The sequence below is a fragment of the Megalobrama amblycephala genome, linkage group LG14, assembly GCF_018812025.1.
Source record: "Megalobrama amblycephala isolate DHTTF-2021 linkage group LG14, ASM1881202v1, whole genome shotgun sequence".
In the NCBI taxonomy this organism is placed as follows: Eukaryota; Metazoa; Chordata; class Actinopteri; order Cypriniformes; family Xenocyprididae; genus Megalobrama; species Megalobrama amblycephala.
The window spans coordinates 14,025,793-14,053,305 of NC_063057.1; the positions used below are offsets into that span (position 1 = coordinate 14,025,793).

General features: G+C 39.8%; 1 protein-coding gene across 4 annotated transcripts in view; it reads left to right on the top strand.

Moving 5' to 3' along the window:
* Positions 1–7,293: 7,293 nt before the first annotated feature.
* The window catches only part of col7a1l (collagen type VII alpha 1-like), a 96,986-nt gene continuing 76,766 nt past the window's right edge, over positions 7,294–27,513 (top strand). For 3 of the 4 annotated variants that reach the window (XR_007179431.1, XM_048155495.1, XM_048155497.1), the window contains exons 1-3: positions 7,294–7,649; positions 16,912–19,945; positions 26,515–26,740. Coding sequence is in view for 3 of the 4 variants with exons in the window: in XM_048155495.1 (XP_048011452.1) it covers positions 26,665–26,740 (76 nt within the window). In the remaining variant the exon portion in view is untranslated. Of the gene's footprint in view, positions 7,650–15,661; positions 15,721–16,911; positions 19,946–26,514; positions 26,741–27,513 lie in introns of those variants that run through there. The other variant, XM_048155496.1, reaches the window with a different exon arrangement.

The window sequence follows — 27,513 nt, forward strand, 5'->3', positions numbered from 1 at the left end:
TGACACACACAGACTGAGTAAATATATTGAGACAGCTATTCGGGTATCTCATGACACAAGTTGCATTTCATTTCCGCTTTCATTTGTCATCAGTGTGCAGTGAGCTTGTGTGCGTATATCTGTACAGTATGTACACACGCACCTGGCTGTCCATCAGCGTCAGTCCCTCTAACCGGCAGATGTTGCAATGATCTCATAATTCAGAGGCAGTTTCAGACAGGACGGCTGTGAGAACCCTCGGGCATAACCTACTTACAGAAACAGTCTTCACACTTTTGCTACTTTATTACTTTCATCTAGATCTCACGGCCCTTATGTTGCTCTATATGCACAGCTGTTTTCAAACACTGGGTTTAAGATACATCAATATATCAATTCTTGGTTTCATTATGAAAGTACTTGAATCATATTAACCTTAATGTTGTGAAATTATTAGTACATAAATGAAAGAATGACTTAAATTAATTTTGCGCATATATAGATAGCCCCGCACATTACTGTATGTGGATGAAATAATACATATTGATGCCACAAATTAATAAATTTTCCCGAATTCTTAATTTCACGTTTTATTAATTAGTTCCCTCATTTTAATTTAGTTAAATAATGACCACAATTGTTTAGTTGATTGTTCAATATATTAGCTTAAGGTCTAGGGGTTTAAACATTAAACTTCATAACTTATAATTACTTCTTGTGAAGTGTTTAAACATTTAAAATATTTACAAGATGATGTTGCTGTTGTTCTTCAATCTATGGTTGAGGTAACCAATCAGCAAGCGCCGGCACACTTTCATAAGAAGACAGAGAATCTCTCAATCATAATCATGACAACCTGACTCATAATTTCCTTCTTCCTTCTCTCCGGACATATCTCCATAACCTGGCCTCTGAAAACCAAGATCATATCTCAGAGAAAGACAAACCTGTACACATATTATACCGAGTAGTGCTGGGAGACAAAGAATCCAGCATAAATCATCTTTTCCACACAGAGACGAGAGAGAGGGTAAATCAAAGGAGAGCTTCCGTATTTTACTCTTACAGCTGCAAAAACTGTTTATCTGCTCAAGCCTACAGGGGTCATTCTATTCTCCTGTTTGCTGGTGAAAGAAAGAAAATCGATCTGAGCGATCTTGGAGTGATAGATACTCCAGTTTTCAAAAACCCTGAATAAAATGTTAATAATCATTCCTGTAATATGAATGTGTAGTTTAAACTTTCCAGTTACGGTTCAAGAAAATTGTGTGAGAACCTGCAATAAATTATATTAAAGGATTAGTCCACTTTTAAATACACTTTTCCTGATAAATTTACTCACCCCCATGTCATCCAAGATGTTCATGTCTTTCTTTCGTCAGTCGAAAAGAAATGAAGGTTTTTGAGGAAAACATTCCAGGATTTTTCTCCTTACAGTGGATTTCAATGGCTACCAACATATTGAAGGTCAAAATGACAGTTTCAGTGCAGCTTCAAGGGCTTTAAACGATACCAGATGAGTAATAAGGGTCTTATCTAGCGAATCGATCGGTCATTTTCGAAAAAAATACAACCGTTTATGCTTTATAAACAAAATATCGCCTTGAACGTACTTTCCGCTTCCGCATTCTTCATAACGCTTACGCTGAATGTCCTACGCCTTCCCTATTCAAGTTACGGAAAAAAACGAGACTGGCGCCGCGTTCGTTCCGTAAGTAGAATAGGGAAGGCGTAGAACATTCAGCGTAAGCGTTATGAAGAATGCGGAAGCGGAAAGTACGTTCAAGGCGTACAAACGATAATTTAATTTAAAATGTATTATTTTATGTCATTAGATTACAATAAAAGAATGTACTTGTAAGTAAAGGTTAAACTTGTAATTATTTCTAACCATGTAAGTTTCTGTTTGCTGCTGTGTTGTGTTGAGTCAATATTTAATCTTTAAAGGTGTAGTTAGATTCACCCCTGAGAATTCATAAGTGCTTCTGCTTGGAATCCATGCAGCTCAGTTGTTGTTACCAAGGCAACTGGCTCTCTGCAATGCACCTCCTGTTTGCCTATTTGGAGACAGGAAGCCTGAAGCATTGACTTCATGTGCCAACAGCCCCACATTAATTCCCCCTCATGCTGATGGAAGAAGATTTCTAATACTTTTAATTAGGGGTTACGCGCTCTCTCTCTCTCACACACACAGTTCAGTTTCTTGTTCTTTGTCTCCTTTTTGCATTGTCAGATAAATTCTCAAAACTTTTATGTGTTAAAATACTTGTTTAAAGAAAGCTGCACAATTGCCACACTTAATTGCCACACATCTCAGTTTAGCATTGTGCTTGTGCAGGGTTCACTTTATATTTAAAATTTGTTTTTTGATATCATTTGATTATTAGATATGTTGGTAACACTTTACAATAAGGTTTCATTTAACATGTGTTCATGTATTAACTAACATTAACTATGAGCAAAACTTTTGTTACAGTATTTATTAATCTGTGTTAATGTTAGTTAAGCTGTGCATTGTTAAATACAACTCTTGATTTTAATGTATGATTAGATGTTGAAATTAACATTAACAAAATTAATAAATGCTGTAGAAATAGTTCATGTTAACTAAAGTGGTTAACTAATGAAACCTTATTGTAAAGTGTTACAGATGTTTAATAAACTATGTGAATTTGAAATCAAATCTCCCCTTAAATGATTTCGGCCTGTCCCACCTTAGAAATCGTGAACCTCCCAACAATTAAATTCAATAAAATTCAATGAAATCAATGTTATAATTTGATGTTCTGTTCATTGTGACAAACTTTAAATCTGGTTAATGCATTTAAAATTGGCATAATTACCAAATATTGCTTAAGTGCATCACTAAAAACAAACCAACACTTGGTCCCAAATAGCCGAGCCCTTGCTGAGAGACCACTTCATTTATAGTTAAATGTGACCCTATTCAGGAAATTCTCACTTTTATATATTTTATGCATGTAATGTTTATTAAATGTTACCCTTTCAAGGTATTTTTATATGTGTATATAATGTTTGAGTAATACCCTTACCATGTTGCCTATTTTTATTTTATTTTTTTATTTATTTTACATTTTATTTTTAGTAACTGGAATCCACTGGAGGCAAGTTGCAGAACCCAAGTGCAGTTTTATTTACTTAAATCCAAAACATGAACAAAGAACAGACTTAGCTTGGCATGGCATGGCAAACATGGCATAAACAGAAACCTTACCCACAGTGGTACAGGGACAATTCTAGAACAACAACAAGGCGAACATGATTGCTTAAATACACGAGGAACACCTGCAATGGCGGACCTGGGCCGTGGGGCATGGGTGGACCTGGCAGGCTAGGGCATCTCCAGGGTGGCGTTGGAAGTTCGGGGGGCCATGGAGGTGCAAGCAGCTCAAAGGACCATGGTGGTGCATGTAGTTCAGGGGGCCAGAGAGTGGTGCAGTCTCCATGGCCATAGCAGGGTACCTATAGCCAGCCACAGTCCCTGGTGTGGCAGGCATGGCGTTAACAGGCTTGGGCGTGCCGAATACTGCAGGATAACAGGGTTCTCATCTGCATAGCCTATGGTAAATGATGAACCGCTTAATGCCCATTCTACAATGTCCACTAAAGTTCCTTGATCATTAGGAAAGTTGCATTTTCAAAAGCAATTAAGACTGTTCTGATTAAAAATATAAAAATAGTAAGCAACTTATCTGGAAAGTCAGATTAGTGAGCAAGGTCCAAGAAGTCCAGTGTATGATCCTCAACGGTTACCTTGGTGTAGGAAAAGACAAGCTCTTCAGGGGGTAAAATTGCTGGGTTCATGGTTAAAGATCTAGTATTCTGTCACTGCAAGTTGCAGAACCCAAATGCAGTTTTATTTACTTAAATCCAAAACATGAACAAAAAGAACAGACTAAGCTTGGAATGGCATGGCAAACATAGTATGAACAAAAACCTTACCCACAGTGGTACAGGGACAATAAAACAAGAACAAGGCAAACATGAGGGCTTAAATATACAAGGACTAATTACAAACAAGGAGCACCTGTGCACAATCAACCAATGACAACACAGGACACATGACAAGGGAGCACAAGGCTGGATCACATGATACAAACAAGGGAATCATATGACATAAGGGAGCACATGGCAAACATGGAAACAAAGCAATAGGCTTGTTCGACTTCGCCCAGTGCTGCACAGACCGATCGGCTGCTGACTTGAAGCAGTGCATGCCGGTTAGAAATTCTGTCCGACTTGAGACAGCGCCGACAGCATGTGACTGTGACTTACGGCTTCAAAGTACCGCGAGAGCAATTCGAGAGCAGCCGGATGCGTCAGCCAGTGCAGTTTCTCAAGACCAACTGCACAGGCTCTGATGACAACACAGCTGTTCGATTGGTTGGATTCACCGCATGACAACGATCATGTGTTTCATGTTTATTCTGTAACCTTCAGTTCCACTAATGCTCAAAAATCTGTATTTTTATAACAGTTAAAGCTCTTTTTATGTAGTCGCAATGTTATATTGTCTCATGTTTATCAAAATAAAACATTGGTATTTAAATATGCTCATGTTGAACTTTATTCTTGTAAAAACAGGCACTAAGCAGTACATAAAGCATTGAATGAAAATGTCTGAAACATCTGTGTATTAGTCAAATATTGCATTCATTTATTTATGTAAGCGCAGCGCGAGCGTCACTACGGGAAGCAGAAAGTGTCCGACTTCACATCTCCGTTTTCAGCTGCTCCCCGCCTGCACGCGGCTACTCTCGCCGATCAGTTGCATCCAGCTGCAGCCAATGTCAAACACCTAATGACAAACAGAACATGAAACATGAGTAAACTTCAAAATGAAGTTTACCCTATGGGCAGCTCCTGACGCCCGACAAAATCAAAACTATACAAAATGTCCAGGAGGGTGGTGGAGTGGAGGCAGTCTTGGGGGAGGGATGGTGGGCCAGGCCCCTGCAGGGGAACAGGACATAGACAATGGCTTGGCAGTGGCAGGCATGGGTGTACCTGGGCCGAGGAGCATGGGCAGACCTGGCAGGCTAGGGCACCTCCAGGGCAGCGCCAGCAGTTCAGGGGACCAGAGAATGGCGCTGCCTCTGTGGCCATAGCAGTTTACCTATAGCCAACCCCTAATCTTCTTGGGTGGAGCTATGGGGTCTTGAATTGGAACGGGTTCATGGGCTGAGGCAGTCACTGGATGCTGGTCAGGGGCTGGAGCCAATGTGTGTGCAGCCCACACACATAAAGTGGTCATGATGGTCAGTGCTGCATAATCTGGAGACTCTGGTGTGGTAGGGCAGGAGTGATGAGAACAGGCCCTGGCGTGGTAGGCACGACGTGAAGAGTTTCAGGCTTGGCAGGAATGATGTGAACAGTCCCTGGAGTGGCAGGCATGACTGCAGGATATCCTATGGTAAATGAACCACTTAATGCCCGTTTTACAATGACCACTAAAGTTCCTTGAGGATCAAAGGAAAGTTGCATTTTCAAAGGAGCATTAAGACTTCGATAAAAAAAAATGTGACTTATCTGGAAAGTCAGATTGGGAGCAAGGTCCCAAAAGTCCAGTGTATGATCCTCTACTATGGAATGGTTGCCTTGGTGTAGAAGACAAGCTCCAGAGAGTAAAACTGCTGGGTTCATGGTTGAAGGTCTAGGATTCTGTAACTGTAGAATCCACTGGGAGGCAAGTTGCAGAACCCACACTGCAAAAAATGCTTACATTTTTGTCTTGTTTCCAGTCCAATTATCTAAAAATTCTTAAATCAAGAAGCACTTTCTTGACAAGTAAAAACTGTCTAGTTTTCAGAAAAAAAAAAAAGAGTTTTTGCTTAAAACAAGCAAAATCTGCCAGTGGGGTAAGCAAAGTCATCTTGTTTTCAGTTTGAAATAAGATTTTGCTTACCCCATTGGCAGATTTTACTTGTTTTAAGGAAAAAAAATTCTGAAAAGACAATTTTTACTTGTCTAGAAAATTATTAATTTAAGAATTTTTAGATATTTGGACTGGAAACCAGACAAAAGCGCAAGTAAGAAAAGCATTTTTTTTGCAGCACAAGTGCAGTTTTAATTACTTAAATCCAAAAACCTGAACAAAACGAACTGGCATGGCATGAAAGGAAACCTTACCCACAGTAATACAGGGACACTAAAACAAGAGCAAGGCAAACATGAGGGCTTAAATACACAAGGACTAATCACAAACAAGGAGCACCTGTGCACAATCAACCAATAAACCAATGACAACACAGGACACATGAAAAGGGAGCACGTGGGAGGATCACATGATACAAACAAGGAAATCGCATGACATAAGGGAGCACATGGCAAACATGGAAACAAAGCAATGACAAACAGGAACATGAAACATGAGTAAACTTCAAAATAAAGACATGAAATGTGAACATAGGCACAAAACCAAAACTACGCATGACAATTTTATTTATTTATTTTATTTATTAAATAGTTAACAGCATGTTTAATGTTTTTAAAATAATGTTACCCTTACCATGCGACCCTTTATATTGTATATATTCTGACATCTCCAGGTTGACAATCCTGAGGTTGACAATGAATGTTGTCTGAAGCTTAAGCACATACATTCTCTGAAATTTGTTTAAAACTTTAGATCCAGGCCCTAATTTGTATCATATTTATGAAAAGTGCCATTTGCTTTGCATGATGAAACACAGCATAGAAAACTTCATCTGTCTCTCTCATTCACTCTTCCTGTCTGTGTTTGCATCTGTCCTGTGCACTAACCCACAGCAGATCTCATGTGGGTCAGGACGCCAGCTGGCCGAAGCTTTTCCCTTTATCCTGGGCAAAAGGCTTTACTATGGCTCATAAACGCAGTGCTGCTTTTTAAATGCAGGATTTAATGTCTGATGGAGAGCAGCTCTGCGGATGTTATCAGACTTGTTTAACAGGTTTATTTATCACCCTTTGATGGTGCGGCCAGGATCGCTGTTTCTCAGCTCTCTATGTCCTCTAAACACAAGCAAATGTGGAATCAGGCATTTAAAATGCCCAGCATGCCTATCCAGATCCTCTGCACTCTGGCTTTAAGTTGAGGGATCGTGTGTCTAGAGCACATGGGCATCAATAAATTATACTTGAGTACAGTTACAATAAAATCCAGAGCTCAGAAGCAAAGTTTTATCATTCCAGTTTTTTTAAAGACAGTCTAATGTATGAATAAAACCACAAAAGAAAAACTTTCCTTTGGAGAAACTCATATATTCTTTATTTGCATTGCTCAAATCTTATGTAATCTCTCCTGTACAGTATCCCTCAGGCCCAAACCCCATCAGAGGCCCAGATAGGACTCCACAGGCCTCAGTGTGTCCAAACCCTGCCTCTGAACAGAAGCTCTTTGTGGGACGATCACTTGCACCGACCCTGCAGACACATACAGATAAGTGACATTTGACATTCCTCTCCATACACACTGTTTACATTCCTTTTGAGCAAATGGGTTGATGACAGCGCAGTTTTACAGTTATTTGTGTTTATGTTTGAGTGAATATGGCCTCTGTTAATAGTGGGGATGTGATTGTTGTTTTATTGGGCTTTTGATGAAGGATGAAGAGGAAGGAGTTAGATTACTGCGTACTTGAGATATCACACAGGTATCACAGGAATGGATGGTATGTGAGACTACTTTCACATCTCAGCAATCAAAAACAGCTGCAGTACCAACATTTACAACAGTAATTATGTGGTAGTCTTCTTAAATAAAGGCTAAAACAGTTGAAACCATAATCACAAGCACAATTACTGCCATGTTATGAAATACATCTACAGGTGCTGGTCATATAATTAGAATATCGTGAAAAAGTTCATTTTTTTATTGTAAATTATTTTAAAAAATGAAACTTTCACTTATACTAGATTCCCTACATGTAAAGTAAAACATTTCAAAAGTTTTTTTTTTTTTAATTTGTTGATTAGAGCGTACAGCTAATGAAAGTCCAAAATCCAGTATCTCAAAATATTAGAATATTTACATTTGAGTTTCATTAAATGACCATCCCTACAGTATAAATTCCGGGTATCTCTTGTTCTTTGAAACCACACTAATAGGGAAGACTGCTGACATGGCAATGGTCCAGGAGACAATCATTGACACCCTCCACAAAGAGAGTAAGTCACAGATGGTCATTACTGAATGTGGTGGCTGTTTACAGAGTGATGTATCAAAGCATATTAAATGCAAAGTTGACTAGAAGGAAGAAATTGGGTAGGCAAAGGTGCACAAGCAACAGGGATGACCACAAGCTTGAGAATACTGTCAAGTAAAGCCGATTCAAACACTTTGGAGAGCTTCACAATGAGTCGAATGAAGCCGGAGTCAGCGCATCAAGAGTCACCACACTCAGACATCTTCAGGAAAAGGACTACCAAGCCACTTCTGAAACAGAAACAACGTCAGAAGCATCTTACCTGGGCTAAGGAGAAAAAGAACTGGACAGTGAACAGTGGTCGAAAGTCCTCTTTTCAGATAAAAGTAAATTTTGCATTTCATGTTGAAATCATGGTCCCAGAGTCTGAAGGAAGACTGGAGAGGCACAGAATCCAAGCTGCTTGAAGTCTAGTGGGAAGTTTCTGAAGTTAGTAATGATTTGGGGGGCCGTGACATCTGCTGGTGTTGGTCCATTGTGTTCAAGTGCAAAGTCAATGCAGCCATCTTCCAGGAGCTTTTGGAGCACTTTATGCTTCCATCTGCTGACAAGCTTTATGGAGATGCTGATTTCCTTTTCCAGCAGGACTTTAGCACCTGCCCACAGTGCAAAAAACACTACCAAGTGGTTTGCTGACCATGATATTACTGTGTTTTATTGGCCAGCCAACATGCCTGACCCCTGAATCTATGGGATATTTTCAAGAGAAAGATGAGAAACAGTCGATCCAACAATATGCAGATGATCTGAAGGCTCAATAGTGCCTCAGCAGTGCCACAGGCTGATCACTTCCATGCCACACTTCACTGATGCTGTAATTTGTGCTAGGAGCAAGTCATTTGCTGTAATATGTGCTGCTGACCAAGTATTGAGTGCACAAATGAACATACTTTAAAGAACTTGAACTTTTCTGTTTTGAAAATCCATTTTTTGATTGATCTTAGGAAATATTCTAATATTTTGAGATACTGGATTTTGGACTTTCATGAGCTGTACGCTCTAATCATCAAAATTCAAAAATAAAAACTTTTGAAATGTTTTACTTTACATGTAGGGAATCTAGAATATATGAAAGTTTCATTTTTAAAAATAATTTACAAAAAAAATTTTTTTAATTTTTTTCACGATATTCTAATTATATGACCAGCACCTGTATATAAAGGGATAGTTCACCCAAAAATGAAAATTCTGTCATCATTTACTCACCCTCAAATTGTTCCAAACCTTTATGAGTTTCTTTGTTCTCCTGAACCCAAAAGAAGATATTTTGAAGAATGTACTTCAAGAAAATACTTCCATAGTATTTTTTTTTTTTTTTCATACTATGAAAGTCAGTGGGGCCCATCAACTGTTTGGTTACCCATATTCTTCACAATATCTGCAGAAGAAAGAAATTCATACAGATTTAGAACAACTGAGGGTGAGTTTGTTTTTGGTTGAACTATCCCTTTAATCTAATTAATTCACTGTCACAATGGACAATATGACATGTGTGACTGTGTTTATGTTATAATTTGTGCTTTTCGGTTTGTTAAACATGTTTTTGCATATCCGGGTGATAAATAAAATACTTTTTTGTTTTCTGGAAAAAAATCAAGTAGTCTTCTGGAATGCAATGATGCACAAAAGTTTCAATGTTGTAAATAAAATAGATTTTTGGAGTACGTTTTACGACAAAACACAATTGAATTCTTTCCTATTCAAATTTTACATATTCACAATTTCTGAGTGATAATAATCAGAAATCCTACACCATTATTTTCTCAGTTTAGTACAATAATGCTTCTGATGTGTGTTCTGATGTGCCTCATGAGTTCAGTCCTTTTGTTGTTGTGCTGACACTTAAATCATCACTTATGGCAACCAATGTACTGTAGATGTACTGGATATTGACTTCATTGTCTAAACAAACAGATCTGATTTTATAACTTACAAAACAACAGTGTGGACAGTCAGTCGTAAAGATTCGTTAAACCTTGCCTTCTCACTGAATATTGTCAAACTTGGCCACACAGGACCATGAGGAGTTTTTTTCAAGCTGTCTTCTAAGCATTCCTCAGGTCTCTGTTTCTGTCTGAGCATCTCATACACTTCTCTTCCAGCAGCTGGTTAGGCCATCAGTGGCTCCTTCTGGTACATCAATTTCTGCTTTCTTTCATCTGTAACTGCATTATGGCTTGTTAGGGTCCGTCCTGTGTCTCCTTTTCCTCCTCCATTACTCCTCTACTTCCTCTTGAGATTTGATACTTTTCAGAAGCTGAAGAGGCGTGGGAGGCACAGTCATTGGTGGGTCGAGGGTATGTTTCGGTATATGGATCTGGCCATGTGTGCATCTCTAAACCATATGGAGACTCAACCTCCCCCTGTGAGATAGACGCTGATTCTTACCTTCACTTTCAGTCTTTTTAGTCGTAAAATATACCTACTCAGGGGCTCAACAATAAAAAAAAAATTTTCTGTCGGTCCAGTCATAGTAATAGTTGCTCTACCAACATTTTCACAGACTCTGAAAATAAATAGATAAATAAATAAAATAATGTTTACAATAATGTTTTAAAAGTTGCTAATAATTTATTAGGTATTAGGTTTTCATTATATATATAATATAGGTGACATTTAAATCAGCAGTGTTCAAAACACCAAACAAAACTAGATTTACATTTACAAGGCATAAAGCCTCCAAAAGCTGACTCGAAACATTCTCACATTCCTGGTACATCAGGCCATCCTTGTTGTTGAGGCCTGTGCTCATATATTTGTTGCTGCATTTGAAGACAGTTAAAGTAAGGATATCAATGGTGTAGTAGATTCAGTGTCTTTGAGTGTATGTTTGCTTATGTAGGGAGAAGACACTGGATTTCGCTGTGGGGAAATCGAGGGCTTGTCCCTGCTTGTGGTTTTCTACTTATTGCCTGAGTGAATGTGAGAGATGGCTGCATTCCTACTACAATAAATTTGTGCATGGTTTTGATATTCAGTAAAGCATAAATCAAGCCAGAGCTCAAAGACTGGCCTCATTAGACATCTGACTGTCTGAGAGCCTGTAGCTTGCAGACTGGAACATGTGTGTGTGTGTGTGTGCGTGTGTGTGTGTGTGTGTGTGTGTGTATGCAATTTAATTGTAAATATAACTAAAGAGCTGAAAAATGTGGACTGATATGTTTAACAGATTTGACTTGTCTAGCTATCCCTAAGTTTCATTTCCCCTTTTCTTATATTTGGACATGATTAAGACACACACTGGCCCATGCAAGGTTTGAGGACATTTAGGTTTCAAAAGCATATAAATGTTACAAAAGCTTCTTTGCCTCATGGAATAGCTAATGGAAAGGTTGGGCCTCTGGATCAGGTCCAAAAGAGGCACGCTAACCTGCCTGGACCATGTGCAAAACTAGAGACTCTTGGTTTCAAGTGTTCTTTTATGGCCCTACTGGTGACTGTAGTATTTTATGATCAACATTAGCAGCACAGAAGGATTGATTACATATTCATGATGCTGTCTGTGAAGCACTCCAGCAAGGTATGAAAGAGACTAGTGCAAGAGTCTCAAATAACGGGGCCAAATGTGGGCCTTGAAGTTTACATAGTTTATCTTTAAATCTGGGATGGAAATTAATTTTCACTTTCTGCATTTTGGTTTGGCTTTTATTGTTGTTTAAATCTGTAAATGCAGTGGTTTTCAAACTGGAGTCCAAGGACCCCCATGATGATACAAACGGTGCTGGTCCATCCATCCATCATCCATCCATCCATCCATCCATCCATCCAATCATCCATCCATCCATCCATTCGTTCATCCATCCATCCATCCATAAAATCACCATCCATCCATCCATCCATCCATCCATCCAATCAACCATCCATCCATCCATCCATCCATCCATCCATCCATCCATCCATCCATCCATCCGTCAGTCAGTCAACCCATCCATCCATCCATCCATCCAATCAACCATCCATCATCCATCCATCCGTCCATCATCCATCCAATCAACCATCCATCCATCCATCCATCCATCCATCCAATCAACCATCCATCCGTCCGTCCAACCATCCATCCATCCATCCATCCAATAATCCATCCATCCATCCGTTCATCCATCCATCCATCTAATCATCAATCCATCCATTCGTTCATCCATCCGTTCATTCATCCATCCATCCATCCATTTGTTCATCCATCCGTTCATTCATCCATCCATCCATCCATCCATAAAATCACCATCCATCCATCCATCCATCATCCATCCAGTCAATCATCCATCCATCCATCCATCCATCCATCCATCCATCCATCCATCCATTCGTTCATCCATCCATCCATCCATCCATTCATCCATCCATTCATCCATCCGTCCATCCATCCATCCATCCATCCATCCAATCAACCATCCATCCATTCATCCATCCATCCATCCATCTCACCAACCAACCAACCAACCAACCATCCATCCATCCATAAAATCACCATTCATCCATCCGTCCATCCGTCCGTCCATCCATCCATCCATCCATCCATCCATCCATCCATCCATCCATCCATCCATCCACATACATACATATATGTACGTATGTGCCATTATATTATAGCGACAGTGACAGTGTGCCTCACAAGCTTTTATTTACCATATATGTGAATAAATTGCTATTTATTTCTGGGTTTTATACATTCAAATAACATCTGAGCATTACATCAAAGCCATATCGTGATGTTTCTGGTCTCTTAATGAGCCGGCTACCTGCCTGATCTGCAAGGAGTAAATTGCATTGCAGAAATACAATCTCAGGCATCATTAGTCCACTAAGCATGCAGAGCAGTGCACTACGTGTGAGGAAGAGATGAGTGGCTCAGTTCCACAAAGATCAGTCCATGCACCAATAACTGTATTTAGTTAAAGTGCATGATTGTAAAAACATTAGTATTTATATTACCTGGTCATCTGAACATAATGTAATGTGTGCCTTTCAAACAGACAAACAAAGGGCACGTATTTTTATGTTGGTATTAAGTGTGTGCATGTCATTTGGAGGTAATGGGTGTGTTTTTTGTTGGTGATAAGCACATTGGCATACTTTAGGCCTTGTGGATTGAGGTGGGCAATGTGCCAAATACCTGCCAGCAGAGGATACGTTTCTTTCTGATTGCCGTGGGCAACAATTTCTTGATTTCCTAGATAAAGACAACTTGCCAGAGACCACAGACATACACACGCACAGCTGTAATATCATATTCACCCACAGCTCTCCTTATTTTTTCTCTCTGCAGACACACTTCCATAACTTTAAATGAGGCACTTGTGTTTATATTACATCAATCAATACTTTTTTCCCCCAAAAGCAAAACTCAGGCAGGCACATTATTTAAACATGGACTTTGAACTCATTCCACGTCAAAAACACAATTAAACTGGAGTCGGAATGGCACTGCAGGGCAGAATAATGAACTGTTTGAGCCATCGGAGCACAGAAAATGAACTTATAATTAAGATTTCAGCATTGCATTAAATCTATACATCATCCAATTGGATTTTATTTCTCCCAGGAGCATGTGAAGCAATAGCTTTTTATTATTCATAACTGCTGAAAACATGAAAACGCTCTTTTGTGGTGACGTGAAGTCTATGTATGATGGAAATCCTGGTATAGACACAAAAGGTGACAGCCAATAAAGAGGGGCCTCATGCCTGTAAAAACAAGCTAACGTACCAAAGGAGCAATTACCCATCATGTCAATGATGTTTTTACAACGCCATGTCAGAAACTCAGCCCAGACTTGTGAATTCCTAATATATGACCGACAGGAGAGATTTTTTTGGTTTTCGCTGTTTCTCTAATGCTCATCCCTGTGTACATTGTTGTTTTTACTCAAGCCTAAAGCTTAAATTTAATCAAAGCACACTTCAGCTGCAGTATGAACCACTTTGGGGATTCATAGGCATTAAAAAAAACAGCAATTAGCTGCAAGTTTTTAAAGACAAGCCTGGTTAATATTTCCCAGGCTGATTAGCCATTATCAGCTTTGTTCAACACGTATTCCTCAATGCCTTTAATTGCTTGATGATGCAGTAACAACACCATTAACGTACAGTGAGTTTTCTTAGTTGTGAAGCTGGTCTAAAACACAGTGCTAAACTTGCTAAAATGGTTCTTGAAAATATTAGGTCTCAAATGTTCTTTGTTTGGTGGGCATTTATTACAGCAGTCCTAACAAAATATTATTATTACTTTCCATCATTTCTCTGTAGCACCATCTGCATTGTGAGAGTTCAATCAGTCAGGTGTAATGTACAGTCAGTTGGTCATTATTGCAAAATGAACACAGGCGGAGCGATCAGGGTCTAGATATAACGTATGAGGGTCTTTATCGTCCAGAATGGGTTTATTTTGTGATAACGGCCTGCTGACTGTACGTTATTTGTCTTATTACATGGCTACTTACCAAATAAATACAGAATGGACATGAAATATTGATTTGAGTTGAAGTTATTTTATTATGGGAGAGGAGGAAGAAAAAATGAACAGTGCGAAAGTTATTTGTCAGAGACTGCAATCAATTACACGCATTAGTGTTCATTATATAAAAATATTTTAAAACAGAATGCTTCAACAGAATGAAGGATTTCAGAGAAACACATAATATATCAAGGTTACTAGATACTATACTACTGTTTTTAGATTTAAAGGAGACCTATTATGCAAAATTCACTTTTATAAGATGTTTGAACAAAGATGTGTCCACAGTGTGTGTAAACAATCAGCCTATAATGGTAAAAATCCACCCGCTCCTTTTTTTGTAATTCCCATAAATCATAAACAGTCTCTCGAAAACACACAGTTTCAGATTTCCTTCTACTCTTACGTAAGAGTAGGGAAGCCCCGCCCATGTCCAGTTGCATTCTAAAAGTTGTAACTTCTTCCTGAGTCTCTCCATCAGTGTCCGACTCCGGTTTGAAGTCAAGTCAAGTCACCTTTATTTATATAGCGCTTTTTACAATGCAGATTGTGTCAAAGCAGCTTTACACTGATAACTGGTACATAAATTTTGGCTGCACAGCAGCTCTTAAAGAATAGTGTCAATGCAGGCAGATCAGAAGCACTGTTGAATCAAGTCAAATGTCAAGTGTCCCCAACTAAGCAAGCCAAAGGCCACAGCGGCAAGGAACCCAAACTCCATCAGGTGACATCGGGTGGCAAACAAGTAGCAAATAGGTGTTAAAATGGAGAAAAAAACCATGGGAGAAACCAGGCTTAGTCGGGGGGCCAGTTGTCCTCTGGCGAACAGTGCTTTGTTACGATTCAGGTTGCTATCATAAGTCTGATAGGATCGCAACATTCAAAGTATTTATTTCAGTTCCATCCAGTTGAGGATCGCATTCATCACGCCGGTATGGACGGTTTGTTGAGGAACTGTGCTACTGGATGTCATGTCGATGAGGCCTTCGCAATGGATGATCTAGTCGACTCGATCTCTGGTGATACTTCAGGGCTGCTTTGTGGTCGTGTCATGGCGCCGGTCCTTGGTCTCAGCTTGAACAATGTAAGGCTGTAACACCGTCATTTTGGCTGTGTGAGATTCTCCAGCTTTGTTGTTGTTGAGTATCTGAAGCATGAGCTGTTAAAGCTTCGCCCTCTTCTGGAAAGGGGGCCGGGAAATTTGACAAGCTATAATAAATGATCTGTGGGGTATTTTGCTGAAACTTCAGACACATTCTGGGGACACATCTTGTGAAAATAGATCCCCTTTAAGTTTATTGACTTTAGATGGCATGCACCAAGGTTTATTAAGTATTCTTCAAGCCTGAAAATTAGGGATGGGAAGATTAACCGATATGTATCGATACGCGGTCATGCGTGTGCACGATGCGAGTGCATCGGTAGAGCAGAAAAGGATGAATGAAATTCTGGAAGCAAATCGAGATGCATCGGTTTTTGCGAGATGCATCGGTTTTTCCGAGATACAGCTTATCCTTTTAATACAGAATGTATTTCTTTATTTATTAACAAGTGTTGTCAACCTGTTTTTTGCGCATAATTTAATCGACCTACATAAAGTAGGCCTAAGCAACGGACTTGCGGATGTGTGTACACTACAACTCAATGTATCAGCTGCGTGGATGAAGCCAGTGATGCGCCCAAAGGTAGTTGTCAGGAAGCGCGAGGAGTAAGCAAAACAAACATGTCGGACGCCGAGATAATTTATCCTCCACTGAATTTTAAATCTAAAGTTTGGGAACACTATCGATTTTACAAGAAAGACGGACGACTTGACAAGACAGATGCAATTTGTAAAATGTGCCGCGCATCTGTAAAATACACGGGCTGTACGACTAATCTGATATCTCACTTGAAAAGCCAGTTTGTAAAAAAGTATTGGTTTTACTTGGTTAATAAATAACCAAACTAATTCAATGGCACCACATCCTCTTTCACATCACCACATAAACTTGATCTAATTAGCTAGTGCTGAATTATCGCATCGTATCGTGATATGGGTATGCAAATCGTATCGTATTGCATCGCAAAATGCCACACATGTATCGTTAATATATCGGATCGGATACTTTGTATCGAGATGCGTATCGGACCGGCATTATACCTTAGATGCCCAACCCTACTGAAAATCTTTACGATTGTTATGTAAAGTGGTCTAAAAAGCTGTCTGATGTGATGAACATGCTCCCAAAGCCAGTTTACACAAATCTAATCTACAATCTCTTTTTTCTTTCAGGCTGGTCATCCCTCTTTTTTCATTGGTTCTTCGCCTCTTCATCCCTCCAAACACCCACAGACATGAGGATTTATGGCTCTCTTGGCGCCCTATAGATAGAGCTGACCCAATGGCCAGAGAGGTCCTGAGACATGAAAGCCTGACCTTACTGTGCCCAGCAGGCCTCTGCACACCTGTGGGCCGGCCAGAAGGACACTGGGAATCAATTTCTCTATCCTGTCTCTCTCTCTCTCTGTCCTTCCACTCATTCAATGCCTTCTTCCTTTGTAACTTTAATACTCGCCTTTGTAGCATCTCTCTATAGGGCTACCTGAGGGACTGTCAATTACATAGTGTGCCACACTGTTTTTTAAAACTCTGAGATTTGGTTTTGGACACTAGGTAACAATTCAGATCTTGAAATTCAAATGAAAATGAAACTGTAATTTATGCTGTACATGACTGTGTAAGTTATTCTAAATTAATGCAGCTCTCTTTACAACCTCTTCAGCGTTTTTTCTCTCCATGATGGCCCCATGCTTGACCTGTGACCTAGTTTTTCATCTTGTCAGGTCTGTGTATGTGAGTGGGGCTTGCTGAATTATAGTGTGTCATGAGTGACAGCTGGAAAGAACCAATAAACTCCATCCCTGCATTCTTGCAGAAGACCATTAAAGTCCTGTCGTATCACTTTCTCTGTTCAAACTGTGTTTTTCTCTGCTGTTCTAGTGCAGCTCTTTGGGAAGGCATGTGACCAGCTCAGAGGTCTGGCAGTTTTATTTGTAAGATCTTAAAACCCTGGTGCTACATGTTCTCCATGGAATAAGTTCACCTTTTTGACCCCAACTTCTGCTGCTGCTTTTCAAAAGTCACCTTTGGGAGGTCTCACATACTTCCACAATAATTGGAAATTATTTTTCAAAGTACCTAATTTTGTCTCAAAAGATTACATATGCAAACCTTGAAGAGGGTTTGTGTCACAGCTGGTCAGGCAAGGAAAGAAGAGGTGGATCTTGATGCAGCAGTATTACTTTATTTATCAAACAAACAACACAAGATAATCTAAAACCGTAGGAGCAGGAGAAACCGAAACAAGCACAGACAATAAAGGAACAAGGATAGAACAAAACCGAGGGCTTAAATACACAGGCTAAATGAGGAACCAAGTAAGACACAGGTGAACATAATCAATTATAAATCAGAAACCAAGGAAGCAAAGGACATAATCAGAAATCAATAAAACCAATCAACCAGGAACTAAACACAGGGAGGAAACATGGAAACCAAAGGAAACTCAACATAAACAGAACAAACACCTGACTGTCACCATGATGTCCTGTATTGTCTGCACTTGTTCTCGTTAGTCCCTGATTAGTTTAACTTCCTCCACCTGTGCCTGTTTAGCTCCCTCATCACTCTGTGTATTTGTACTCCCTGTTCTGTTCATCCTGTGTCAGTTATTGAATGTGGTCATGCTGTTTCCCACCAGTCATTCTCCAGGAAACTTTAATTTTATTTGTATCCTGCATTCCTCGTCTTCTTTACTCGGTTGGAACCGTTACAAAATAACCGACCCTCTAAACGAGTATATATTTCAAAGATGATGGACTCACCTGTACTGCACCTCCTTCTTCACCCGGAGAACCGACGGTGGCTGGAGTATCTTGCCATGATGCTCCAGAGCGGTGAACACTCTCTCTCGTCACTCGAGAGCCTGAGGCACACACCAAGGCTGCTCCAGTACCGGAGAGGGAGAAGATCAAAGTGCCAGAGCTTTGGCAGGCAGATCAGTCCATCGCAGAGCCAGGAGCAGACATTGACCTTATAGATCTGTGGTTGGCGGATCCTATTCCCACCCTAGTCCTCACCCTTGTATCATCAGTCTCTTCACCGGTTCTGTCCAGCGACCTTCTTCTGCCCTCTTCCAGCCCTAACATCCTGATCCCACCTCCATTGCTGGTTTCGGCCAGTCTCTTGGATCCGTCGGCTCTCTTGGATCCATCGGCACCCCTGGTGTCATCAAGCTCCTTGGCTCTGCCACCGCTGCTAGCTCTGTGTGGCTCACCTGCCTCGCCTCGGGCCTCTCCAACACCAGCATGGCATGAAAGAGAGTCTCCGGCCATGCATTGGGGCTCCGGCCCCACGCCTCCATCTCAGCCCGTCAACCCGTCACCTGCACCTTGCCTCTCCACTCCTTCGTCACTGCCACGGCCCGTCTGCCCGGAGACTCCGCTGGGCCTTCAGTGGTCGACGCCCAGCTGCTGACACGGACTTCCGGTGTTCCGGCGGCGCTTACAACCTGCACCCCCTACGTCATAATCTGAGTCCTCCCTTTCTCTGGCTTCCCCATCGCCCTCTCTCACCGCATCGTCGCCCCTGTCAGCCAGATCCCCGTCAACGCCCATGAGTCAGCAGCTGGGCTCCAGCGCTTCGGGTTCGTCCCGATCCGTCAACCTCTCTACTAAGCCGGTTCCTACCTTCACCAGCTTTTTAATGTCATGCTGCTGCCCATGTGACGCTGATGCACAAAATAATTGTGCAAGACCCCAAAAATTACAATATATAACAAAATCAATTACCATGGATAATGTTGCATATTGTTTATATGAGATATTTACCAGAATGAATAAAAAAAACAAAGAGACAAACCTCTTTACAAAAAAACTACTATCTTTAATTCAGTTTGTGCCTAAAACCTTATATTAAATTATCTTCATTTTCTCAGTTGCTGATCTCTCTTTCTTACTTTTTTCACTCTCTCTCCCCATCCATCTTCTTGCTGTAACTCTGAGCCAACCTGTTGTAGCTCTTCCACACCCCCTAAACTTTCCCCTTTAGAGGTATTTGCTTCATTCATTCACTCTCTCTTTCCCTAACACACCCTTATGCTCTCTTGGATTCTCACACCCCTCATCCTGGGACAGTGTACTACAGCGTGTGGAGTCCCATAACTTGATCTTGGATTGTATTATTACCTGACGGACTGGGTCTGTTTCATGCGAACAGTATTTTTGCATTTGAGAAGAGGATCATGGTGCAGGAGACAGTGGGAGAGGTGAGTGAAGGTCTCTGTATGAACTTTGCAGCCCAATGCCTCACAATGCAGAAAGCTGTATATCTATCTAGCTCACTGCCAAGTTTCTTTCACTCGTTCTCTTTTTCTTGCAAACTCTGGAAGTGGGCCATTCTCTCAGAGTTTCTAAGCCAGTAGTTCTCTTGCTTCAGAATTCAGACTTTCTTGGACATCAAGTGGCAGTCTATCACAGTACCAAACCTAGAATGAATATATAGTCTAGCCTGAGTTGTATTTTCTGTTTTTTAGTTTTGTGCATGGTTTTTGAGGATGAAGCAATGCCATGCAACCTGTCAATGTTGGCATGTGTTTAATTTGGCTAGCTTCAACAGAATGATTCTAATATGAACTGACTTAAAATATTGTAGAGTTCAATTGGGTGCACAATGTTTTCTCCTCCTTTAAAAGTGGATACGACTATTTATGTTGCTATCTTAATGAAACAGATATTTGTATTTTAGCATTAGCATTTAACATTGAGCCACTCATCATGACCCAATCAGAACAGACCTACGGCCCAGTTGAGAACCACTGTTCTAAGTTAATCAAACATCTACTGATTAGAACTAGTGTGATTTGACCCAAGTTCATTTATTTGTGAAATACATTTTTTGATTAGGTAATTGTGAAACAAAATCAGAGACTCAATCCACCATGTGTTGTTCCACTCCATTTACTGCCTGCATCTGATGGCTTCAATCTTCAACTAAACAGCCTTGAACAAAATAGTAGAGTGTGTCTGTGATGTCTCCAGTCTGATAGCTTTTTCCTCCATGCACAGGCTGTTACACGCTCCTCGAAGTTGAACGGCACTCTGGCTTTAGTCATAATGTCATAGATGAGTTGCATAAAGTCACTTCATTACTGCACGCTGGCAGCTTGCCTCTTCCTGCAGCCGATAAGCCTCCACAAACAGCGTCCTTTCCAGCTTTTATTGTGAGCAAGCGAGTACTGAGAGTACGCGTTTGGACATTTGCACTACAACAGATGCTTTGTGAGGATTTTCCTCCCAGTATCTTAAAAACATTCATCGCTGAAGCGTTATTTAAGGATGTTTGGCTGATCTCATGAATGGGCACTACTGAACTTTGTGTTCATGTTTGATTTTGTGCATTCACTATTGCGCTCTATGCAACAGTTGGATTGGCGTCTCTCTGTGTGTGCGCTAGTGCATTTTTGGATGCTTTTAAGAAATGTTTTCCCCCCCAAATGTGCATTTAACTCTTAATTTAGAGCTACAGAGATAGAGAGCAAGAAGGAGACTTGGGTCGGCTCCTGTACCTTTATAATCCTTCAAAGCGCACAATCCAACTGCACACTCACCTCTCAAGTCGGCCTGTGCTTGTGAGATTACATTTTCTGTATGCTGTGTACAAGTTGCTATGCAGCAGGCATCAGAAAAAAATATAGCTTGAATCACGGCGGTCACACCTTCCTGTCTGTACGTTGACTCGAGTGATCGCTTGTTCAATCAGATTCATTCATAAATCGCACAATCAGTCGGCAGTCTCCAAAGTGCAGCAATTCAAAAAGTCTTATCTGCCCCGTCCAGAGTCCATGTAAAGTCATGTAAACTGATTGTGGTACAGAAGTGCTTGAGGTTACATGCTCGAACAGGACTGAGTTTGACTGGTATGTGCAGAGCTCATGGCCTCAAAGTTTTTTGATGAAAAATCTGACAGCGTTCCACTGCATCTGACAGGAAAATATGTATGCTTTGTATGCTAAGGGTGTCTGATCTGCTTAGAAGTGTCTTTCATGATAATATAAAGTTTTAGTATTACTGTATGTAAAAATGCTTTATAGACTCCCCTGTGCACCCCAGAGAAGTTGGTTAAAGTCAGCGAACCCTTGCAGCTGCGTTAATTTTGTGGACTGTCAGACTCTTTCCCTGCACATTAGAGATGGCAGTTGTGCAGTAAACCATTGCATTAGGATGGCTGTGGTTTCTGCACAGTTTGACAGTACTGTCTGTTGTTTGAACAGAGACTCGCTAGTTATAATATCCCCCACAGATGTAACCTGACAATGCCACAGCGGTTTTGTGCGAGATCATTGATTCCATATGGTATTTAGTTAGTTAGCACAGTATTTGGAATGACAGAATTTAGTTGGAGAGGAAGCTGTTCACCCTGTCTGATGCCTCTGGATTTTGCATGAAGAGGTTTTACAGTTTGGAATTAGTCGTGATTTCAAAGGATGAACAGATTTTGCCATATTTAAAGCTTTTCAGATATTTGGAGATTTTGTTTTCAGTTCTGTGTTCTGTTGGTCCAGGATTTACAACACTTCAACTTCAGGAGAAAATACAGGTGCTGGTCATATAATTAGAATATCGTGAAAAAGTTCATTTGTTTTATTGTAAATTATTTTTAAAAATGAAACTTTCATATATTCTAGATCCCCTACATGTAAAGTAAAACATTTCAAAAGTTTTTTTTTTTTTTTTTAAAGTTTGATGATTAGAGCGTACAGCTCATGAAAGTCCAAAATCCAGTATCTCAAAATATTAGAATATTTCCTAAGATCAATCAAAAATGGATTTTCAAAACAGAAAAGTTTAAGTTCTTTAAAGTATGTTCATTTGTACACTCAATACTTGGTCGGCAGCACATATTACAGCAAATGACTTGCTCTTAGCACAAATTACAGCATCAGTGAAGTGTGGCATGGAAGTGATCAGCCTGTGGCACTGCTGAGGCACTATTGAGCCTTCAGATCATCTGTATATTGTTGGATCGACTGTTTCTCATCTTTCTCTTGAAAATATCCCATAGATTCAGGGGTCAGGCATGTTGGCTGGCCAATAAAGCACAGTAATATCATAGTCAGCAAACCACTTGGAAGTGTTTTTTGCACTGTGGGCAGGTGCTAAAGTCCTGCTGGAAAAGGAAATCAGCATCTCCATAAAGCTTGTCAGCAGATGGAAGCATAAAGTGCTCCAAAATCTCCTGGAAGATGGCTGCATTGACTTTGCACTTGATAAAACACAATGGACCAACACCAGCAGATGTCACGGCCCCCCAAATCATTACTAACTTCAGAAACTTCCCACTAGACTTCAAGCAGCTTGGATTCTGTGCCTCTCCAGTCTTCCTTCAGACTCTGGGACCATGATTTCAACATGAAATGCAAAATTTACTTTTATCTGAAAAGAGGACTTTCGACCACTGTTCACTGTCAAGTTCTTTTTCTCCTTAGCCCAGGTAAGATGCTTCTGACGTTGTTTCTGTTTCAGAAGTGGCTTGGTAGTCCTTTTCCTGAAGATGTCTGAGTGTGGTGACTCTTGATGCGCTGACTCCGGCTTCATTCGACTCATTGTGAAGCTCGCCCAAGTTTTTGAATCAGCTTTACTTGACAGTATTCTCAAGCTTGCGGTCATCCCTGTTGGTTGTGCACCTTTGCCTACCCAATTTCTTCCTTCTAGTCAACTTTGCATTTAATATGCTTTGATACATCACTCTGTAAACAGCCATAACATTCAGTAATGACCTTCTGTGACTTACTCTCTTTGTGGAGGGTGTCAGTGATTGTCTCCTGGACCATTGCCAAGTCAGCAGTCTTCCCTATTAGTGTGGTTTCAAAGAACAAGAGATACCCGGAATTTATACTGTAGGGATGGTCATTTAATGAAACTCAAATGTAAATATTCTAATATTTTGAGATACTGGATTTTGGACTTTCATTAGCTGTACGCTCTAATCAACAAATAAAAAATAAAAAAACTTTTGAAATGTTTTACTTTACATGTAGGGAATCTAGTATAAATGAAAGTTTCATTTTTTAAAATAATTTACAATAAAAAAAAATGAACTTTTTCACGATATTCTAATTATATGACCAGCACCTGTAGAAGTCTGTTTAACATCACATTGTGAGAAATAAAGTCACAACCACAAGAAATAAAGTCACAATATGCCGCCGGTTTCACAGACAAGGTTTAAGCCTAGTCCCAGACTAAAATGCATGTTTGAGCTATTTTAACTGAAAGCTACTTGCACTGACATATCTTAAAATATGTCAGTGCCATTATTTTGTCTCAAGATGCACACCAGTAATTGTTTTTTTTTCTAAGGCATGTTTATAAAAGTCCTAATTGAACTATGGCCTAATCCTGGTTTAATCTAAGCCCTGTCTGTGAAACCGGGCCATAAAGTCACACTGTGATATTTTAAAGCCGCTGTCTGTGATTTTTGGCCCTCTAGCGGTTAATAAACAGAACTGCACGCGTCTTGCGGAGGAACATTGTAGCCAGAGCTACTTTTCTCTGTGTATGACTATGGCGAGTCACGCAGTTACGGTGATACTCTGCGGCGAGTCCTACCAGTCCGGTCTTAAATAGTCTGAATTTAAACACTTATTATAAGTGTACCATAATGATTCAGGATAAGACAAAAACACGGTTTGGAAAATGGATTCATGTTGTATATTCTCATTATATAATGACTGATCATGATCAAAAATGACTGATCGTTTCGCTAGATAAGACCCTTATTATATGGAGAAAAATCCTGGAATGTTTTCCTCAAAAACCTTAATTTCTTTTCGACTGACGAAAGAAAGACATGAACATCTTGGATGACATAGGGGTGAGTAAATTATCAGGAAAAGTTTATTTAAAAGTGGACTAATCCTTTAAGTCACAATCACGAGAAATAAACTCACATTGTGAGATATTAAATCACAACTTTGACTTAAAGTCACATTGTGAGATATTAAGTCACCCTTTTTACAGTCACACAGATATTAATAAACAATTATGACATTTAAAGTCACACTGTGAGATATTAAGTCACGATCAAAGAAATAAGTCACAATTGTGACATAAACTCACAATCACAATAAATAAAGTCACAATTATGAATATAAAGTCATATTGTGTAATATTAAGTGGCATGAAGTGGCAATTGTGACATATAAAGTCACATTGTGAGATATTAAGTCACCCTTATTATAGTCACACTGAGATATGAAATAACAATTATGACATTTAAAGTCACATTGTGAGATATTAAGTCACAATCAAAGAAATAAAGTCACAATTATGAATATAAAGTCATATTGTGAGATAAGTGGCAATTGTGACATTAAAAATTCATTGGTAAAGACCTATTTTTCCTTTCGGATAAGTAAGGATTTTAGTGGTAACGGACAAGTTACATCATGGAGAAAATCATCCACCTTCTTAAAAATTCTAGAACCTTCTATCCCGAAGGCAGTTCTGTTCTGGAATTGTGATTAATGAATCAGTATTTTCACTGCAGTTCTCACCTTATGCTCTAGACCACACACAGACATGAGTATTAATGAGCAGTCTACACTTGGTGTCTTTCAAAGGTCAAGTTTGCTATGATACTTTGACCTCAATGTCAACCATCATGTGTGATGTAACCTGCTATTAGTGTCAAGTGTACTGTCACTGTACTGTTAAGGCCAATTCACACCGCACAGACAAACGCCAACAAACACATTTGTCGGGGTTTGTTGGATCAGTGTGTTACCCCTGTTGCGTCTGTTGGCGCTGGTCAGGGTTTGTTTTCACCCGAGTGAACATGTTCAATCAGCATTTGTGGGTGTCTGTTGGGGCAGTGTAAACATGATAGTTATTTTTCATAAAATTCTAAATCTAACAGCCAACTGTTGGTGCGGTGTGAATAGGCCTTTAGACATTTTGGGGCCACAAGATGCACTATATATATATATATATATATATATATATATATAATTACAATTTATAACAACTGTTGTCTTTTTTAAAATATTGTCATTTATTCCTGTGATGGTAAATCTGAATTTTCAGCATTATTTCTCCAGTCTTCAGTGTCACATGATCCTTTCGAATCATTTGGTGCTCAAAAAACATTTCTTCTTATTATTATCAATGTTAAAAACAGTTGTGCTGCTTAAAATTTTTGTGGAAACCATAATAAATTGTTCTTTGGGATGCTTTGATCAATAGAAACATCAAAAGAACAGCCTATATTTGAAACTTTTTTAACATTATAAATGTATTTACTGTCACTTTTGATCAATTGTGGCATGTTGCACTTAGTTTTTTGGACACTGGCTGCCCGAGGCCACTATATCATTATATGGAAAATAAAGCAGCATAACATTCTATCAAACTTCTCTTTCTGTGTTCTACAGAAGAACAAAATGTAAATTATGACACAATTATCATTCTTTTTGCCGTACAAAGTTTTATTGTATTACTGTCCTTGCTGAATTTCATCTTTACATGACACTCTGAGAGAAATAAACTACTAAGTAGAATAGCATTGTGCAGTACCCCAGTTTCTTCACCTTAAACAATTCTCTTTTATTTGAATAATACCTGTTCCCATCTGAGTGCTATTCATTTCTTAACCGGCGCTCAGCAGGCCTGCACAGCCATATCTGACAGGATAAATGTGCCGGATTATACAGGCGATTTTCAGCGAAGATTTAGCGATTACATTGACTCTGCTAACAGAATAGATCAAAATGATTATTCTGAATGTGTGTATATGCATATGTATGACGATACCGATCTCTCTTCCTCTGTCTTACAGATAAAAGGGAGAGAGCATAGCAGCTAAATAAAGCGGAGAACACGCCCGTCTCAGGACATCAGTCCAAGGAAGAGGATCTGCCGGCAGAGAGATAAGAGGGGGAGGACAGGGAACGAAAGAGAAAGTCAGAGGACGATAGAGAGCGAGAGAATGGGATATTGCGGCGTATGGATCTTCCTCTTGTCCCTGTCTCTCTCCTATCAAAGCGCCACTGCAGAGGCTGAAGGTAGACTGCTGACTCACACTTTATCTACATGCGATAGGGCCTCTTCAGTCCCCAGTGAACTGCCAATATCCCGCCCCTCAATCAATCACACTCTGAAAAGGTTGCAGGCAAGGTACAAAATGAACATCTGCCAAGCATTAAATGCTCAAGTTTGGCGAGTAACTAAATTTGAGTGACTCTCAGTATATGCAAGAACGACATCCAACCCTTTGTGTTTGGATGTGAACCATTTGAATTAAGTCAGGGGTCCAGTCCTGCTCCTGGAGGGCCACTGTCCTGCAAAGTTTAGCTCCAAAACCTAAGTAAACACACATGAACCAGCTAATCAAGTTCTTACTAGGCATGCTAGAAACTTCCAGGCAAGTGTGTTGAGGCAAGTTGGAGCTAAACTCTGCAGGACAGTGGCCCTCCAGGACTGAGTTTGGACACCCCTGAATTAAGTTAAAAGAAATGAAGGAAACATTAGACTTCCGCTGGTTTTAATTCACTCCATGATTTGAGTAGCATCAAAAAAAAATAAAGAAGTTTTTTGCGTACATTGTGATTTCTTTTACTTTAATTTCACATCAAATATTTTTAAAACGATAGATAAGATGTAAAATGCTAAACTGATATTTTAGATCAGGGGTGCCCAATCCTTTTCCTGGAGATCTACCTAATTGCCGAATTCAGATCCAAAAGATCTGATGATCTGCCTTGTTCAGACTGTTAGGCTGCTTTTAGACTGTCAGTCCAAATCCGATATAAGATTGAAATCCGATCAGATTTAGCAA